This window comes from Acartia tonsa, chromosome 6 (genome assembly GCF_053477335.1).
Source record: "Acartia tonsa isolate MP-2025a chromosome 6, ASM5347733v1, whole genome shotgun sequence".
In the NCBI taxonomy this organism is placed as follows: Eukaryota; Metazoa; Arthropoda; class Copepoda; order Calanoida; family Acartiidae; genus Acartia; species Acartia tonsa.
In genome coordinates this window covers 46839871-46855934 of record NC_137265.1, presented here as the reverse complement: position 1 = coordinate 46855934, position 16064 = coordinate 46839871, and the positions used below count along the sequence as shown (strand labels likewise).

Here is a 16064-nt window from a genome sequence, read left to right as displayed (position 1 = left end):
TAGGACAATTCTAACATGCCTAAATTAACGATAAAGCTATCCGTTACGGACGTACGGACCGACCCTAATTATAGAATAGCTTCCCTTTTAAAAAAACAAGGAGGGGATACTGCAATGTAAATTAAACTAGTGCCTATAATAGAAATTTATCTTTCAATGTGTCAAAAATAAAGTTTTGCTCGCTATTTCCCTATCAACAAATTTTTAAATACCCCTACAAAAATTTATGCCTATGGCACCGCATCCTTTTTTTCGAGGGAGGTAATCAAATCTTTAACCCCTCCCTACTATATCCTTGATTTGCTGGACATAATTGTCCAAAAATTATCATTATTTTATGAAATCAGTTTCTAGCCATGTGGGCCTTCAAAATTTATACAAGAAAAATGCTTTTTATTTAGGTGGACATTCAAGTGATGAACATTGAAACACATTTTGTTGGTAATCTTTTTTTAAAGAACTATATTTGCTGAAAGCAAAGCTACTCATCTTTTATTCCTGGTCCGTACGTTGGTCTGTATATCACTGCATATAATTTTCTTTGACGCGTGTATTTTCCGGGTTTGGTTATAGACTAAACTTTCTAAACTGTACTAAATTGTTTCATGAATCATATTCACCATGCAAAGTTTCAAATGAAATGACGTTTCTTGCATGCCCAAATCCATTACGTACGAACTGACGGATCGATTGTCCTAGCCTTAACGTAGAAAAGCTTTTGGATCTATTGCAGTTCACGGTAAAATATTGCTGGTAACGAATATTGCTAAAAATAAGGGCTGAACGTACAGATCATGCCCGCACACTGTTTTAAGCGGCATAAGAAGGCCTACAAATAATCTGGAATAGCCATAAATCAATAATGCATAATTATCTCGCAGTGCAGAGAAATGCGCGAAAAAGGCCTATTTTATGCGTTTTTTCTTCAGTGAAGCTTTCCCTGTGCATCATTGGATCTTGGCTATTCCAGATTATTTGTAGGCCTTCTTATACCGCTTAAATGGTTTGCGGGTATGATCTGTACGTTCAGCCGTTTGGCAGCTAGCAGCCTTTAAAATTAATAGATTTTTGGCAATATTCGTTACCAGCAATATTTTACCGTGAAATGCAGTAGATCCAAGCTTTTAACTTAACACGGACGAATACATTTAGGTGAGCGAAGCGAGGGAAGCCTAGAGGAATTAATCAAATATCTTGAAGAAAGAGATTATGTACATATACCAGATTTTAATGAGGTTAGTCATCTAAATTCAAATAAAAACACAACAGCAAACAGTTTGGAAAGCTATCAGAATTTAAATATTACTGATGAAATTATCAATTATCAAATTCTTAGGATAATAAAGAGAAATGAAAGTGTTTTGAAGCTTTTAATAGTGCCTATAAAAAAAATGACGTTATATTGGCCTACCATTGGTAATTTAATCTGTGTAGTGGCCTATCATAGGTCATTTGTATTGTATGGCGTCTTTTTTAGAGGCACAATAAAGAGCTTCAAGTGTTTGAACCATGAACAATCTCATGTATATTTATTTGTAGGTGTATGGATATTTTTATCAAGACGGAGTAAAAAGACCAATTTTGGATGACCTGTTTATTAGAAAAGATATCTATCAAAAGTATTATCTTAATTAATTTTATTTTATTTAATAAATGATATTCTTCAACATTATTGTTTTAATTGGTTTATTGTCTAAACAAAAACAATTTTTTTCCCTGTTGGTGCAGTATTTGCTATCTATAAAGAACTATTAACGGCCGAAAAACAGTAAAACAGAATCTCTTGTTTTATAATTTTTGTAGATATTTTACCCTTATAGCCATTTAATTATCTTGAGATGGGTTATTGAAAGATGAATGCCGCGTTTCTTGATTGATTGATTGACTTATGTGATCGTTGAAGATCAATGCCCCGTACGATTTCAACAGAGTATACAACTTAAGAATTCAAAATTTTAAAGTTATTATTTTAGCTGTTTGTATAATGTCTAATACAGCTCTAAAAAGATGCATTAATTAATATGCATCAAAAATGGATTGAAGATAATTTGTTTTTCTTCTATGAAGGCCGTACCAACAAAAGGGAATTATACAAATGGCTAAAATAATAATTTTAAAATTTTGAATTCTTAAGTTGTATACTCTGTATAACGATATCGTCTTCGTTCAATCAATCAATGTCTAAAAAATATCGAAAAAAAACGCGGCATTCTTTCTAAAGAACACATCTCTGATCTTTAATTTAATGCAACTTTCTTTATATTTTACTTTGTTATCTCATACGGTTTCCGAGATAGCAAAATGCATCCGATTTCCCACTAATGTAATTTTATGGGGAGGCCCCTATGAAAAAGTTTAGAATCATACCTATAGCAATGTAAGAAATGAAAATCATTTTTAAAAAGGAGTAATATAATACATGTTTACAGAAGCATAAATTTTCTCTTCAATGAACATAATATTTTACACAAAATTTTTAAGAAATTACGTTTTTTAAAAGTACAAATTAAGCTCTAAATTTTAAACTTTAAATTGGCTATTTTAGAGATATTTTCTGATTGCTAGACTCTTTTTGTTGTTATATTTACATTATCTTAGGAGTCAAAAGATTGAACTACCACGACTGAATTCCATGTAAAGCATACTGTGCCAAATGCAGCTGTTTCAGAGATCTTAACTTGTAGACTTGCTTTTAATTGTACATTTATGAGATTGAAAGGAAATATGATCTGGACGTTTAAACACGTTATCTAACAAGGATGACAACATTTATGTGCTATTTTTTAAACTGTATATATTAATACTTCAAGACTATGTGATTTAATTATGTATAGTTTGTTCTTAAAGGAATAAATTATTAAATAAGATAAACAAAATTGTAAGTAAATTTGTTGAAAAACTATGTATATACAGGATATTGTTTAATGACATACTTACATTTTTAAGGACCTAATTATAGAAACGATTCGCTAATAACATTTTACTTTGTTGTCCTAGGAATCAGTATTCCAAAGTATCACATAATTATTTGTTGTTAAAAAAGTTAAAAATCAACATGTTTAAAATGGACGTACGGACATTCTGGTAACGTTTATAGAGTTGCTAAATCGTACTTTACTACTACAGGAATCACCATGCAAAGTTTGGAATCGATAGGACAATTCTAACCTATTTAAATTAACGAAAAGAGCTATCTGTCTGTGACGGACGGACGGGCGGACGTCCCAACCCAAATTATAGAAAAGCTTCGCTGTTAATAATTATAGGAAAACTTCACTTTTAAAAAGCTTTGTATTTCTTACTATGTCTTGTTACTATGTAAGTATTATGTAATGTTTCTGTCAAATTTAAATTTTAGATTATAATTGTATTATAGACAGATTTCCGCGGATATGAAAATTAAGAATTGTCTATGTTTTGTCAGAATTTTAACCATTATCTTTACCTAATTATAGTCTTTTTGTTTGTATCCTCTACACTTAGGCCTACTTTACACTTTTATTTCTGAATATTTTTAAAAGCGAAGCTTTCTATAATTAGGGTCGGTCCGTTCGTACGTAGGAGACGGATAGCTTTTTATTTTGTTAATTTAGGCATATTAGAATTGTCCTAACGATTTCAAACTTTGCATGGTGTTTTCTGTAGTAGTTAGGTACGATTTAGAAAGCGTAGCAACTCTATAATCATTACTAGAATGTCCCTAAGTCCATTTTAAACATGTTGATTTTTCTACTTTTTTAACAACTAGTTTTGATGTGATCTAATTATCTGATTGATCTGATTTTTGTATATTGATTCCTGAGACAAGTACAATATCATAAGCTAAGCAACTCTATAATCAAATCCTAAAATGTAAGTATGTCCATTATCATTATCCTGTATCAAGCAATTTAAACAAATTTAATGTCCGTTTGTCCTACCGTTTCAGTGCTTCGCTTTTATGGATGTTGTCATACTTGTTTTTAATATGTATTGTATTTATTACTACTTGGTCCTTACAACAGATTTTCATTTCTCTGATAATAAAACACTTCCTTCATCCCATCCCCTTATGAATGAACGAACTGATGAATGAAATGGGAAATAGCAACCTAAATTGACTCTTCCACGTATATTCTACGAAGTAACTGTACAAAGTGTCTAAAAAATCAGCCATGTGACGTCATAAAAATGAAGGAGATGAGACGAGAAGTGGGAAAGAAAACCCAAAAAAAAGAGATTTAAAATCACTTATAATTAGGACGTCACATAGCTGATTTTTGAGACACTTTGTCCAGCTACGAATCTACATCTATTATTATATTTCTTTCTACTTTTCAGATTGTAAACATAATTTTAGTTTAAATGAAAGAAATTGACGTAACAAATAGGTTGATTTTTAAAAATATACATTGTTTTTTCATAAACCCCTGTTTACGCTTATACAGGTATACGTGTCATTTGCTATTCTCTTGGGATGGAATTTTGGCTGTTCTTGTTCGTGAGTGTGTGTGTGTGTTTGAGTGTGTGTGTGTAGGTAAGTGTGTGTGTGTGAGTGTGTTTGGGTAAGTGTGTTAGTGTGTGTGTCGAGTTGAAAATATATTTGAAAGCAAGAAGCAAATATTTTAAACAGAAGGGAAAATTATCTAATTTTGAATGAAGTACGAGGCACATTACATCTAATGACATTTTTACAATTTGAACAAAATCTTTTAAACGCGAGTGTGTTTGGATCCGGAGGGGGATTACTATGAGTAATTTTCATGGGGTGTTAGGATCTCCGCGCCACCCCTGGCACCAGTCACGCCTTAAGGGGCTACCATCAGTCCTCTCTTGCGGCTTAAGACACAAAGCAATATATAAGGTTTTTTTATTTTATAAGGCAAAAATTTGTCACACCCCCTCAGGAAATACAAGAATACAATTTTGCATGAAATGATGATAATTTATTCTTTGACTAATGTTCTTCAATACTTATTTATGTTGTCAACCTTGCTAAGATACAAAGTATATTTTTATAGGCCAGACTCGAACCCGACAACAACATGACAGCTGTTAACTATTTATACCTCTCGGGGCGAGGTTATTCTTCAATTTTTCCTCATACTTTAAAACATACTCCGTATCTTATGATTGCGGCGTAACGACCACATAAGCCATATAGGTTTTGGATTACCCAACAGACAACCAACCCTTTTATTCCACAACCTTTGTCTGAAAGTCCTAATTGTGCATGTTAATGAGTTGCACTTTATATGGGTCAAGATACTCCCCCTAATCTTACTATTAATGTCACGCGCCTATCATATCATTAGTAGGTGCCATTATTTACGTCTCAAGTATGACGCAGTGGCGTCAAGACTCAAACACGACACTTTACCAATACGCAATTAACGTTAACAACATGTCAGCTAACTGTTAAAAAAATATTTGTTATAAAACCTAATGTAACTGTATGGGGGAAAAACAAAGGGAGTTCCTATCTCATAGAAAATAGTGATACACCTGTGCACAGCATTATAGCTAGTTACAACAAGGACAATTATGCCCATAATGCGCAGCAACAATTAGGTTACAAATTGGAGACATAGAATATACGTGGATATATTGACAGGGGAAAATTAGTTGGTTAGTCAGTTCGCTCATCCAGTAGGAGAGGTGGGGATGGTGAGTTTTCGTTATTTTTTGCGAGAATCACTTTATCAGAATACATTAAAATCTGGTGCAACATTCAAGTAATAATATATCGATTGTAACAATACTGATAAATAACAGTACACTGCGTTACAGTAATTATTTATAAAAGCTTGATTTTAACCTAGAATAAGGAAGATAGTTATAGTAGACCAGCTGCTGCGCCCCTAACATATAGAGGCTTAGTATTTGGAATAGTTTAAAACATTCTAAGGCCAAAATAAAAAATACCAAAATAGCCTAAAACCATACCGGTACTTATGTGAAGCTTCCCGTAATCAGTTCAGTAGATATTGATATCTTAAGCTTCAGACAAAAAATCTTTCTACTTCATAAAATTGTATTAATTTGTCGGTCCCACGAAGGTCGGACATATCCTAGTTCTAGAATAGCTGCGCTATTTACAAACAATACATTGTTTCTAAAGTCGTCCTGTTACAGTTCAATTCTGTACTTCATTTCTTGAGTAATCTTGAACTAATAAGGACATGTTGTTTCTAGAACCCGCCAAAAATCTTGTTATAGTATGCATCAAGGGATTTGTAATACTTTTTCAAAGTAGAAATTAAAAACATTTATACATACAAAGCAATCATAGCCAATATCATATATGTATGTTCATCTAAAAATATATAAAAAAAAATTCAAACGGGTATATCTACTTAAAACTTATGTAAATACATCTATAATTAGCCTAATTTTTTATATATTTTTATTTAAGGGGAGGGTGGGGGGGGGGGGATCATTTTCTAAGGGCTATATTTTACTAGGGGAGGGGACATAATAGTAAAATAGCCTAAAACCTTCCCTGGACTACTTTTAAGCATCCTAAAACTTGTGGAACGATCGGTAGACTTTGAGATAGGCGTTCCATTACTTTAGTAGAGCATAATTTTATATGTGTACATTATACTAAAAGAAGTTAAAATATTTTATATCTTGACTTTTTGGCTATACTTTTACCCCGCATTCAAAAATATAGTAGTATCATAGCTTATTTGTAAAAAATAGTAGTAATTTCTCACGTTTTCGATATGCTATTCATTTGTTGAAATTTAAAAAAACGTATAATATAAAATAAGTTTCCTTTCTGATTAAAAAAAAGTAATGTTTTTTAAATTTGTTGGATTATTCGTTTTAAGGACTATAATGAACTCATAGAAACAGACGTTTAAGAGATCTTATGAAGCAGACAGCCAGACTTAAAAGAAACGGTTATAAACATATTGATTCCGACAAACTATAAGTTAATTAAATTCATATGTCAGGTTGAGTAAAAAATGAGTAAGAATAGAAATATTTAAACATTTCTTACAAAATTCTTAACCTTCCTTTTGTATAATTCAATTTTCCCTATATAGTATGTATATAGTACAGAGTGTACCATATAAGTTGTCTCCATAAAAACGAATCTCTAAAATCAGAATGAAGGAAAAACGAACAAGAACTCTTGTAGAGTGCCTGAAATTAATAAGTAAAACATTAATATGTAAGTCTAAACAAAATTGTACATACATTTGTTGCAAATAATGTAAAAAGACATAATTTCATGTTTAGGATTTGATTATACATAGAGATATTTCGCTTATAATATTGTACCTGGTTGTTTATTACAAAAATAAGACTAAGATTTCAATAACTACTGAACTTCTTGAGTTCTCCTTTTTAGTGAAGCTTCCTATAAGTCCCGAGATGGGTATAGGCATAAATAGATGAAGCCTTTTAATGTTTTTTTTTGTTATTTTTTTGCCCACCTTTTTTTCCCTTCAAATAAAGAGCTTCTAGATGCTAGTGGTGCGGCCGCTGGAGTTACATAAATTATTACTGAAAAATTTTATATTCAATGCAGAAAACCCTGTATACATGTAGATAATACATAGAAATAAAGAGTATCTTTGTTAGTCCAAGGCCCGTAAATTCTTGACATTGGGGATGTGCACACAAATCTACAAATTATGTTTCTTTAAAAATGAGAAAAAAGGGGTTGTGGATTTAAATTCAAAGTTAATGATAAAAAGATAACAGTCTATTGTACTAGTATTACTTAGTTTTTTTCTGAAAAAAAAGCAAAAAAATCAATTTTAAAGGCAGGATTGTTTAATTGCTATTTTTAAAATTTAAACAAAAAGAAAGGAACACCATTGACAATGCATGGCTTGGAAAGGTATGAGAGAAAAAAGGGGAGAACAATAGCGGCAAAATATTACTAAATATGAAAGGGGAACGGGGGAGTACTTGTACGATGTATGGGAAGCAGGCCTAAGCGGGCGGTCAGGGCGCGACCTAGGTTAAGAGTAGGCCCAGAGGGGCTGGGAGACAGGCCCTAATGGAGGATGGAGAGGGGGGGGGGGGTAAGTCTCTAGTGGGGTGGGGGGTAGACCCTGGGTATGTCAACTTTGTTTATTGTAGGTTAACAGCGAAGAGCCGGTCATATTATTACAATTTTCATCTACTTTTAGTCAGGGGCAACAAAATTATATTTTTAAAAATAAAGCACTTTTAAAAATTATATTTTTTATTTTTATTTAAGTTTTTATCACTATATTTACTTTTTATTTTTTGTAAGATTTTTTTTCATGAAAAATTTTCACCCCCAAAAAATTGCGACACGGTAAGAATTGTTCGAAATTTGTGAGTTTAGGGCTGGTGTGGACGCCAGTCAAAGGTTGGGGTTCCTACTCACCACACACAACAATAATAGGACAACCCGCGTAACTTTTCACACATAAACATTCCGCCGCCTTTCACATAGGCACATTTATTTTAGATTAACCCAACTTTAGCTCACAACACAGACAACCAACAAAATGGCTGGAAAACCCGACCCCTATGCCGGCATCGACTTTGAGGAGATCAACGAGGCAACCGGCCTGGAGTCCGACGAGATCAAGTGTCTGAAAACCTGTTTCGACCTGTTCGACGCCAAGAAGCAGGACTTTCTGTCCGCCGACGACCTGGACGAGATCCTGAGGGCCATGGGCTTCAGGCCCAGCAAGGAGGAGCTGATGGAGATCCTGAAGGAGATTGACGAGGACGGGTCTGGTGAGATTGAGTTTGCCGAGTTCTGCCAGCTGTGCGCCAAGTTCCTGGTTGAGGATCCCGATATCGAGACTATGAAGAGAGAACTCAAGGACGCTTTCAGGTAGGAGTTGTAGAGTAGCTGCGCTCTTAAAGTTGTAAACTTTAAATATTAAATGTAGAAACGTCGTTTTTTAGTTCTTCTTTATAGAAAACAATTAATGCATTGTTTAATATGATGCAGATAAGAAAAAAACAATAGTCGCAATAATATTCATTCTAACTAGATTAGAACTTTTACAATTCTCTAATGATGGTTCCCAAACATTTCCGTGGGTTAAAAATAACCATTACTTTTGATTACTTTTGTTTCTTAATCTGTATTGTGTATTGAGTTAAAAGATGAAAAAAAAACGAATTAAAAGTAGGTATTTTAATTTAACAAAACCACAAACAATTAAAAAAAAACCGCAATAATTAATTATATATAAATGTTTATTTAAATAAATATTGATCATTTATGAATGTAACCTTAGATACATACAATTGGCTGTACTCTTAATAGTCACAAAAAGTGAGATTTTTTGACAATTTAAAAAAAAACTATATATGAATTGTTTAAAATGTTACAGGGTTAATTTTTTTATATATCCTGTTAGTAGCAAAGTTTTTCTTGTCTGAAGCTTAAGATTTAGATAGAAACTTAACCGATTATTTTTCATGATCAGGAAGCTTCACATAGGTTCTTTAAAAACAGAGCTCCTAGATTCTAAGGACGCAGCCACTAGTAGTATAATATATTAGTATTTATGAAATACTTACAAAATATTCAATTTTTCGATATAATTTATGAATATTAGACTTTAGTAAAGGATTTGTTATATATTTGAACTTCTCATATGCTAATTTAATCTTTAAACATTTTATTATGAGTTTATTTTTTATTTTTTTCTATGTGACCGAGAAATAAAATTTGGGGATAAAATCCCCTCCACTCCCTTTCTAGGAACAAAGCCCCTAGAGGCTATGGGGGAAACACCTATTTTTTACAATCTCAAAATATTTAAAAGAATTTCTATTAAATTATTTACACCTAAAATGAATCTTTAAAAGATAATTACTTTTTTTAGCTTCACCAAACCGTAAAGAAATAATGACCGTATTAGGAAAATTAGATTAGAGGTGGATTCTTAAAAAGATTAAGCTTGCTACTCGCTGGTAAGGTAAAATTATTTTTATGAAAAGACCTCCAGAATACATCAAAAATCTACAAAAACTAAACAAAATCTTATGTTAATAACCCTTTTATGATTTTATTTAATTTAATCTTGCCTCGCCAACCTAATTTTTTTTTAAAGAATCCATCTTAGGGCTTTGCAACAGCTGTTGTTTTTAGAGCAGCTCAGCTGTGGATTATTGAAAAAAAGAGCAACTTGGCTGTAGATTAATAAAATGATGAATAAGGTCGGCTGTGGCTAAATAGTTTTCCAGTATGGCTTCAAAACCGATTAATATCCGCTGGAATAGAACCGGTTCTCAGTCATACTGAAAAATCATGTAAAGCATTGCATTGTATTACAGACGAATATTAAAATAAAAATCACAAATGGATACCAGTTTTGTTAGCCTAGGCCTTCGGCTCCTCGGGGTTGTCAATACTGTATAATCTTATAATTTTTTAAATTTAATATTCTCTGAAAACTGTATATAATACGAGGAATTTTCTTTTTTTTATAAACTAGATTTTACCAGAAAAAAAATATAAAAAAGCTTGTCGTTGGAATTTAAAACATTTTCTTTAAAATTGTTTCGTTTTCTACATTGTCAAATATATTAACTAATAACAACACAAATTATTCTAAAAATTTTAGTTTTCAACAGCAGTAAGAAAAAATAAAAAGAAGTATGTATGTTATACTTTGTTTCTAGTATCGTATCAAAATAGGATCATAGTTATGATTTCATTATTAGATTATTGTTACACAAATGGCTACGCCCCTAGAGGTCTCTAGGGACACCAAAGGAAAATTATGGGGATAAGTTAACCCTACACTTTAAATTTTAGTTTTAAAAAAAGAGATAATTTTTTGGGGGGAGGAAAGGGATTTTTTTTAATTGGTGATTTCTCTTGGGAGGTTCGTGGCTCATTCTCTTAAAAAATTGATAAGATACAAGCAGACAATCATCATGTTACTTTTATATATGAATTGTAGCTATGTATGTATAAGTTATAGGTATCAGTCAGTCATGCTTAATGTTGGAACTAAGGTCATCAAGAGCTGGATCTTTAAATCATTTTAGTGGTGGGCCATATCGGGGTGCGCCGAATTTCAGCCAATCACCGCGCGGTATTTCATAAAATGCTGTGCTCTCATTGGTGGAAAGTTGGCTCACCCCGATCTGGCTCACCACTAAAATGATTTAAAGATCCAGCTAATGTGTCAGCTTTGGCTACTTTTAAATATTCGACTTAAACACAAAACAAGATCTAACTTGCATTGGTAATTAGTTGTGCTCATTTCTCGGTCAAAGCATTACCCCGTGCTCTTGCCATTGTTCTCATTTATAGACACAGCTGAACAATATTTAACATTCTTGGTCAAAGCATGACTATTTAAGATTTTGAAATGAATGGGTTAAATTCAATGAAATTTTACTTATTCGTTGTTAATCGTTAAGGACGGACAGACAGACAGACCCTAAATGTAAAACAAACTTTGCTTTCAAAAAAAAAGAAAATAAGTATAAGCTTATTACTGCTCTACTCTACTCTACAAAGAAAGCAATTTTACAAAACAATCTTATGTAAAGTTTTTTTTTATACCTCGTTTAAAAGTCATAAAATTCTCGGTATGCCTTCAATGTCGCAATTTTACGTATTTGCAAGTCCTTTAAAAAACATTAACAGCTGTTCCAAACTAGCGCTAAAAGAGAGGGTGGGGGGGGGGGGGGTATAATGATGAGATTTTTGCAAATGGGGAGAGGGCAGCTTATGTTGTTGCAATAGTATGTGTGATAATTTAGCGGGAATAAAGACACACCAAAATTTTCAAATTTTGAGCTTATTTTGACTTTGTTGTTGTCATTTCAGTGCTGAAGGTGTAAAATGTTTTTGTAGTAGATAAACAAATGACCTGCGCTTATGACCAAATATTTTCATAGCAAAACTTGTTTTTACATAAATATTTTAAATGGGAGAAAATGGGTATAAGATTTTCCCAAAAAAAGACGTCACTGTACGATTTTTCACATTTACAAGGACAGCTAATAAGTAAGGTTGCCCACAATTAACTCATTTTTAAATATACCTGGATCTAAACGGTACCTTCTTGCACTCAATTGTTATTTAACAGACGTATTTTACACCTTAAAACCTTAAAGTGTGGCTTATTTTATGTTTTGAGTAACATTCAGCAGAAACGAACCCTTTGATGAAAGTACTTTTGTCTGCAATTGAATGGAATATGTTTCCTCTATTATTACTTTACATGTAACGCTCAAGACAAAGCAGGAAGAATGTGAGAAATTCTTGCATACTGATATTATGATCTGTTACCCCATATCCAACCCCTTTACCCAAAGCCCTCCCATTCTACTGGAGGAACGAACTGACCAATAAATGATGGCCATGTTAGCAACCTAAATTTATATATTCTAAAATATATCCATTGGAAGCAGACACGCTACCATATAGGCTATTGCTGCGTGTTCAAAAATTAACTATTTCTAATTTTGCAGAATCTACGACAAGGCCGGAGAAGGTTTCATCACCATGGACACCCTCCGTGGTCTCATCTCTGAGCTGCTGGCTCCCCTCACTGATGAGGAACTTGATGGAATCATTGAGGAACTTGATGAAGATGGATCAGGTCAGTTGTCAACTCCTTTTTTTGTTTAGCTTAGCAGGGATGCAACAATGGTTGATAATTGATACCTCATAATTACCATCTTTTTCTTTCCAGGGATTTTAAGGAATAAGCCAATAAACAACGAATTGATGTACTGTACATCCCAACAAATTTGAAAAAAAAACACAATTGCCCCGTTTGGAGATAGACTTTTAGGTTTAAATATTTGGATACTTCGTGATATAAAACTGGCTCTTGAATTCTATTTAATAGACAGACGGACAGACTGTCAGACATCTTAGTACTTTGTATTAAACTTATACAAAAAATTTTATTAGGAACCATGGATTTCGACGAGTTCTGCGAGATGATGATGTCAGCCCCACAGAATTAATCTCCACATAAATCACATGAAAATAAGAAAATGGAAAACTTTTGATTTACTAGCTCAATCAACAAACAGCAGTTGTCTAATCAGAAGCTATACAATTACAACTGACTGCATGGAGACAATAATTTTATCTAAAAAAGACAAAAAATGGTCTCAGCTATAAAAATGTGGATTTTCCTGACCTGTGATACTAAGAAAACCCGACAAAAAAAATCTTCAAAAAAGAAAGTAAAAAATATGGGTCACCATATTTTTTTTCAAAATTCAACATCAAAAGACAAAAAAATGAAATTGTCAACAATTTCAAAGCTATCAAGACTCAATTTAGAAAACTTTACGCGACACCAAACCCAGAAAATAGAAAAAGATTTTTTACATAGCAATCAATGTAAATTATCAGTACTGTTTATGTACAAAACATCTTATTTTAATTCTTGTTCCTAAATCAAATTAGTTGACTTAGAATTGTTTTTTTTCTTCTCTTCTAATGTTACAGAATAATGATTTCTGTTTAAAAAGTGACTCTACATGATTAAGAAAGATTGGAATTTTTAATCTCTCTAGTATGAAAAAGTGTGAATACAAATTGTTTATTATATATATAAAAAAATAATGTACTCTGATCAACTGTATTTCTTTCTTGTATATAAACGCTTCATTCTTGTAATTGCTGTGTAAATTCTATCAAATGCATTCGTTAAATCGAAAATTAAAATCGGAGAAGGGAGGGGACATTGGGCTGTTTATTACACTAGTTCGCAAGGTTTTCTAATTACTTTTCTTAGGGGATTTTATTGATTATTGATTGGTTGGTTCATTAAGTCGAGTGTAAAACGTTGCAACAGATAATTGTAATCTACAAAAGGGGTATTTTTTTTATCCTCATTTAGGGTGTACATCAATTTATCGACCATTGTCTGATCTCTAATGCTGCTATAAAGGTTTAAAGAAGAAACGTATATTCGAAAAAGTGTCGTTTGTTCATTTGAGTTTGAGGTATATCTTTCCTCACGTAAGACAATTAAGAAGCAAGGATAAATTTTCTAGAAGTAGCGCAGCAACATTATCTTAATTTAGTTTGCTATCCTATATTCTTAAGTAACAGGATGAATGTCTCATAAGATCTCTTACAAGATTTCAGATTTTCAGGAAATTTTGCGAATGGAAAGTTTTAGGCTATTTTGAAGGGGCGTGAAGGGTTTCGACAACCCCCTTCCTCCAAGAAAAAAATTTGCTAAGGGTTCAACAACTTTAGAAAACCCTATATTCTCGTCTTAGGCGAAGCCTCTATAAGCTAGACACTAGTTTAAAAAAAACTCAACTATTTGAAGTCTTAAATATAATAAGCAAACAACACAGCAGACGTTTAAGACACAATTTAAATTAATTAGTACCGCAAATATGTAGAGGCAAGATATTTATCGCTTAGTGCAAAAATTTTGCTAAATAATCCGCTTTCATTGCAATTTCTTTATAAATAAGATTGAAAACGGGTGACAATATTTATTTTAGTTAAGCTCAAACAATTCAAAATAAATTGACGTGGCATATACTTAAATTACATTTTATTAATAATAATGTTTAAAAAATTACAACATCACTTATAGCGGAGCTCAAAAATCAAAAAAACTTTTAGAGTGTTGGCACTTAATAAATTGAATATAATACCCTCCGTGGAATAACCTTCTAAATAATGTTTTTTTTGATTATCAACAATAATGTAAAAACAGCTTGACTTTACTAATACTAATTTTATTCTATACAGTATCTATGCAGCATAACCTAATTCTAAATACTTTATCAATAAAAGTAAACTTTAATTTTGAATGATAATTTGATAAAAAAAGAAAATAGTTTTTTCATATAAAAATGTCAAATATTAAAATTTATGAATAATAATGTATTTTTAAACACCCCCCCCCCCCCTGCTGATTATTGTCTGCTGCTAAAAATTCCTTTCAGTTTACTTTTAGCATCCAACTAAACTCAAGTTTGGTCATATTATTTTCTTCTTCTTTATCAACATTTTCTGCCTTTATAGTTCTACAATTTCTTTATTTTTACCTATCTTTTAATATGTAAATTAAATTAATATGATTTATGTCATTTAGACTGAAGAGGGTGCAATGTCCACCGAAATATACTTCAATAAAAAATAACTAAGAAGTATCAAAGACTTTTTCACTCAGTGAATTTATCAATTTATCAGTCTAAACTAAGTATTCTAATAGTAGTACAAAACTGCTTATTACAGGATAATGTTCAAAGAAGGACAAACCTACAATTATTGGAATTGATTATAGAATATGCCTGTCGGTTCGACGGTCATGCAAAAAAAGACAAATTTATATTGGTTATGAGGGTTTCTTGATTTTCTAATTTATTTATGCTTTTATTATGTCCTCTTTCTCTCTTTTTACGACCCCTTATCATTTGCTATATAATTTACTTAGCTAGTTTGCCAATTTTTTTGGTGCATCGCTACTTATGAATGTTGTCAACCTTGTTTTAGTTTTGCGGCTTTTGTTTCCTGAGGAGAATTGTAATTTGATATTTTGCTAATTGCGAATAATTCAAATATTGCAAATAAATGCAAATTTCTAGCTCATTCTGTTAGGTACTATGTATGCATGTGTGGTAATACGACACCCCGACGGACAGGCCGTTTACAGAGTTGCTTCGCTGTGACTTATGATAACAAACCCCCTGCACTAATCTTATTATATCACCATCTATCTCATGACCGCTGTTGACCCCGCACCCAGCGGTCAAACTGGCCTGCCTAAATGTGGGGAGGGGACTCAAACATGCAACTATCACACGTCCCTCACGCGCTTATATAACCGGGAGGCGTTGCCTCCCCTTTTACCACCGCTGCCCCCGCAGCCTGTCTACCGCCGGGAGCTAAGCCCTAGCGCCCCACACCCCCTTCAAACCTAACCATTGTTATAATCTGTTGTATATATATAGTAAACATAACTTGTAAATATTATTCAGTTTAAATATATAATTTCTGTATGCTTGAATCCTGCTTGTTTATTTGGTAGAATAATTAAAGGCTAGGGCTCGTTGAATCCGAACTCGTTACCCTGTGGGCCGAGAACGCTCGGCTTACCAGAACTTGGTGTCAGCGT

At 32.5% G+C, this 16064-nt stretch overlaps 1 protein-coding gene and 1 long non-coding RNA gene across 2 annotated transcripts; both read left to right on the top strand.

Moving 5' to 3' along the window:
• Window positions 1-405: 405 nt before the first annotated feature.
• LOC145323406 (uncharacterized) lies at window positions 406-1668 on the top strand. Its single transcript, XR_013880954.1, has 3 exons — window positions 406-441; window positions 1153-1235; window positions 1540-1668. It is a non-coding gene; the product is annotated as an uncharacterized LOC145323406 (long non-coding RNA).
• Window positions 1669-8286: 6618 nt separating this feature from the next.
• Window positions 8287-13597, top strand: LOC145322808 (troponin C, isotype gamma-like). Its single transcript, XM_080165084.1, has 3 exons — window positions 8287-8815; window positions 12430-12560; window positions 12878-13597. The coding sequence occupies exons 1-3, from the start codon at window positions 8481-8483 to the stop codon at window positions 12931-12933; spliced, it is 522 nt and encodes a 173-aa protein (XP_080021210.1). The 5' UTR covers window positions 8287-8480; the 3' UTR covers window positions 12934-13597.
• The last annotated feature ends 2467 nt before the right edge of the window (window positions 13598-16064 follow it).

Coding starts and splice junctions, on each gene's coding strand:
- LOC145322808 (XM_080165084.1), top strand. CDS start 8,481: ATGGCTGGAAAACCCGACCCCTATGCCGGCATCGACTTTGAGGAGATC. Junction 8,816..12,429: donor GAACTCAAGGACGCTTTCAG/GTAGGAGTTGTA, acceptor CTAATTTTGCAG/AATCTACGACAAGGCCGGAG. Junction 12,561..12,877: donor ACTTGATGAAGATGGATCAG/GTCAGTTGTCAA, acceptor AAATTTTATTAG/GAACCATGGATTTCGACGAG.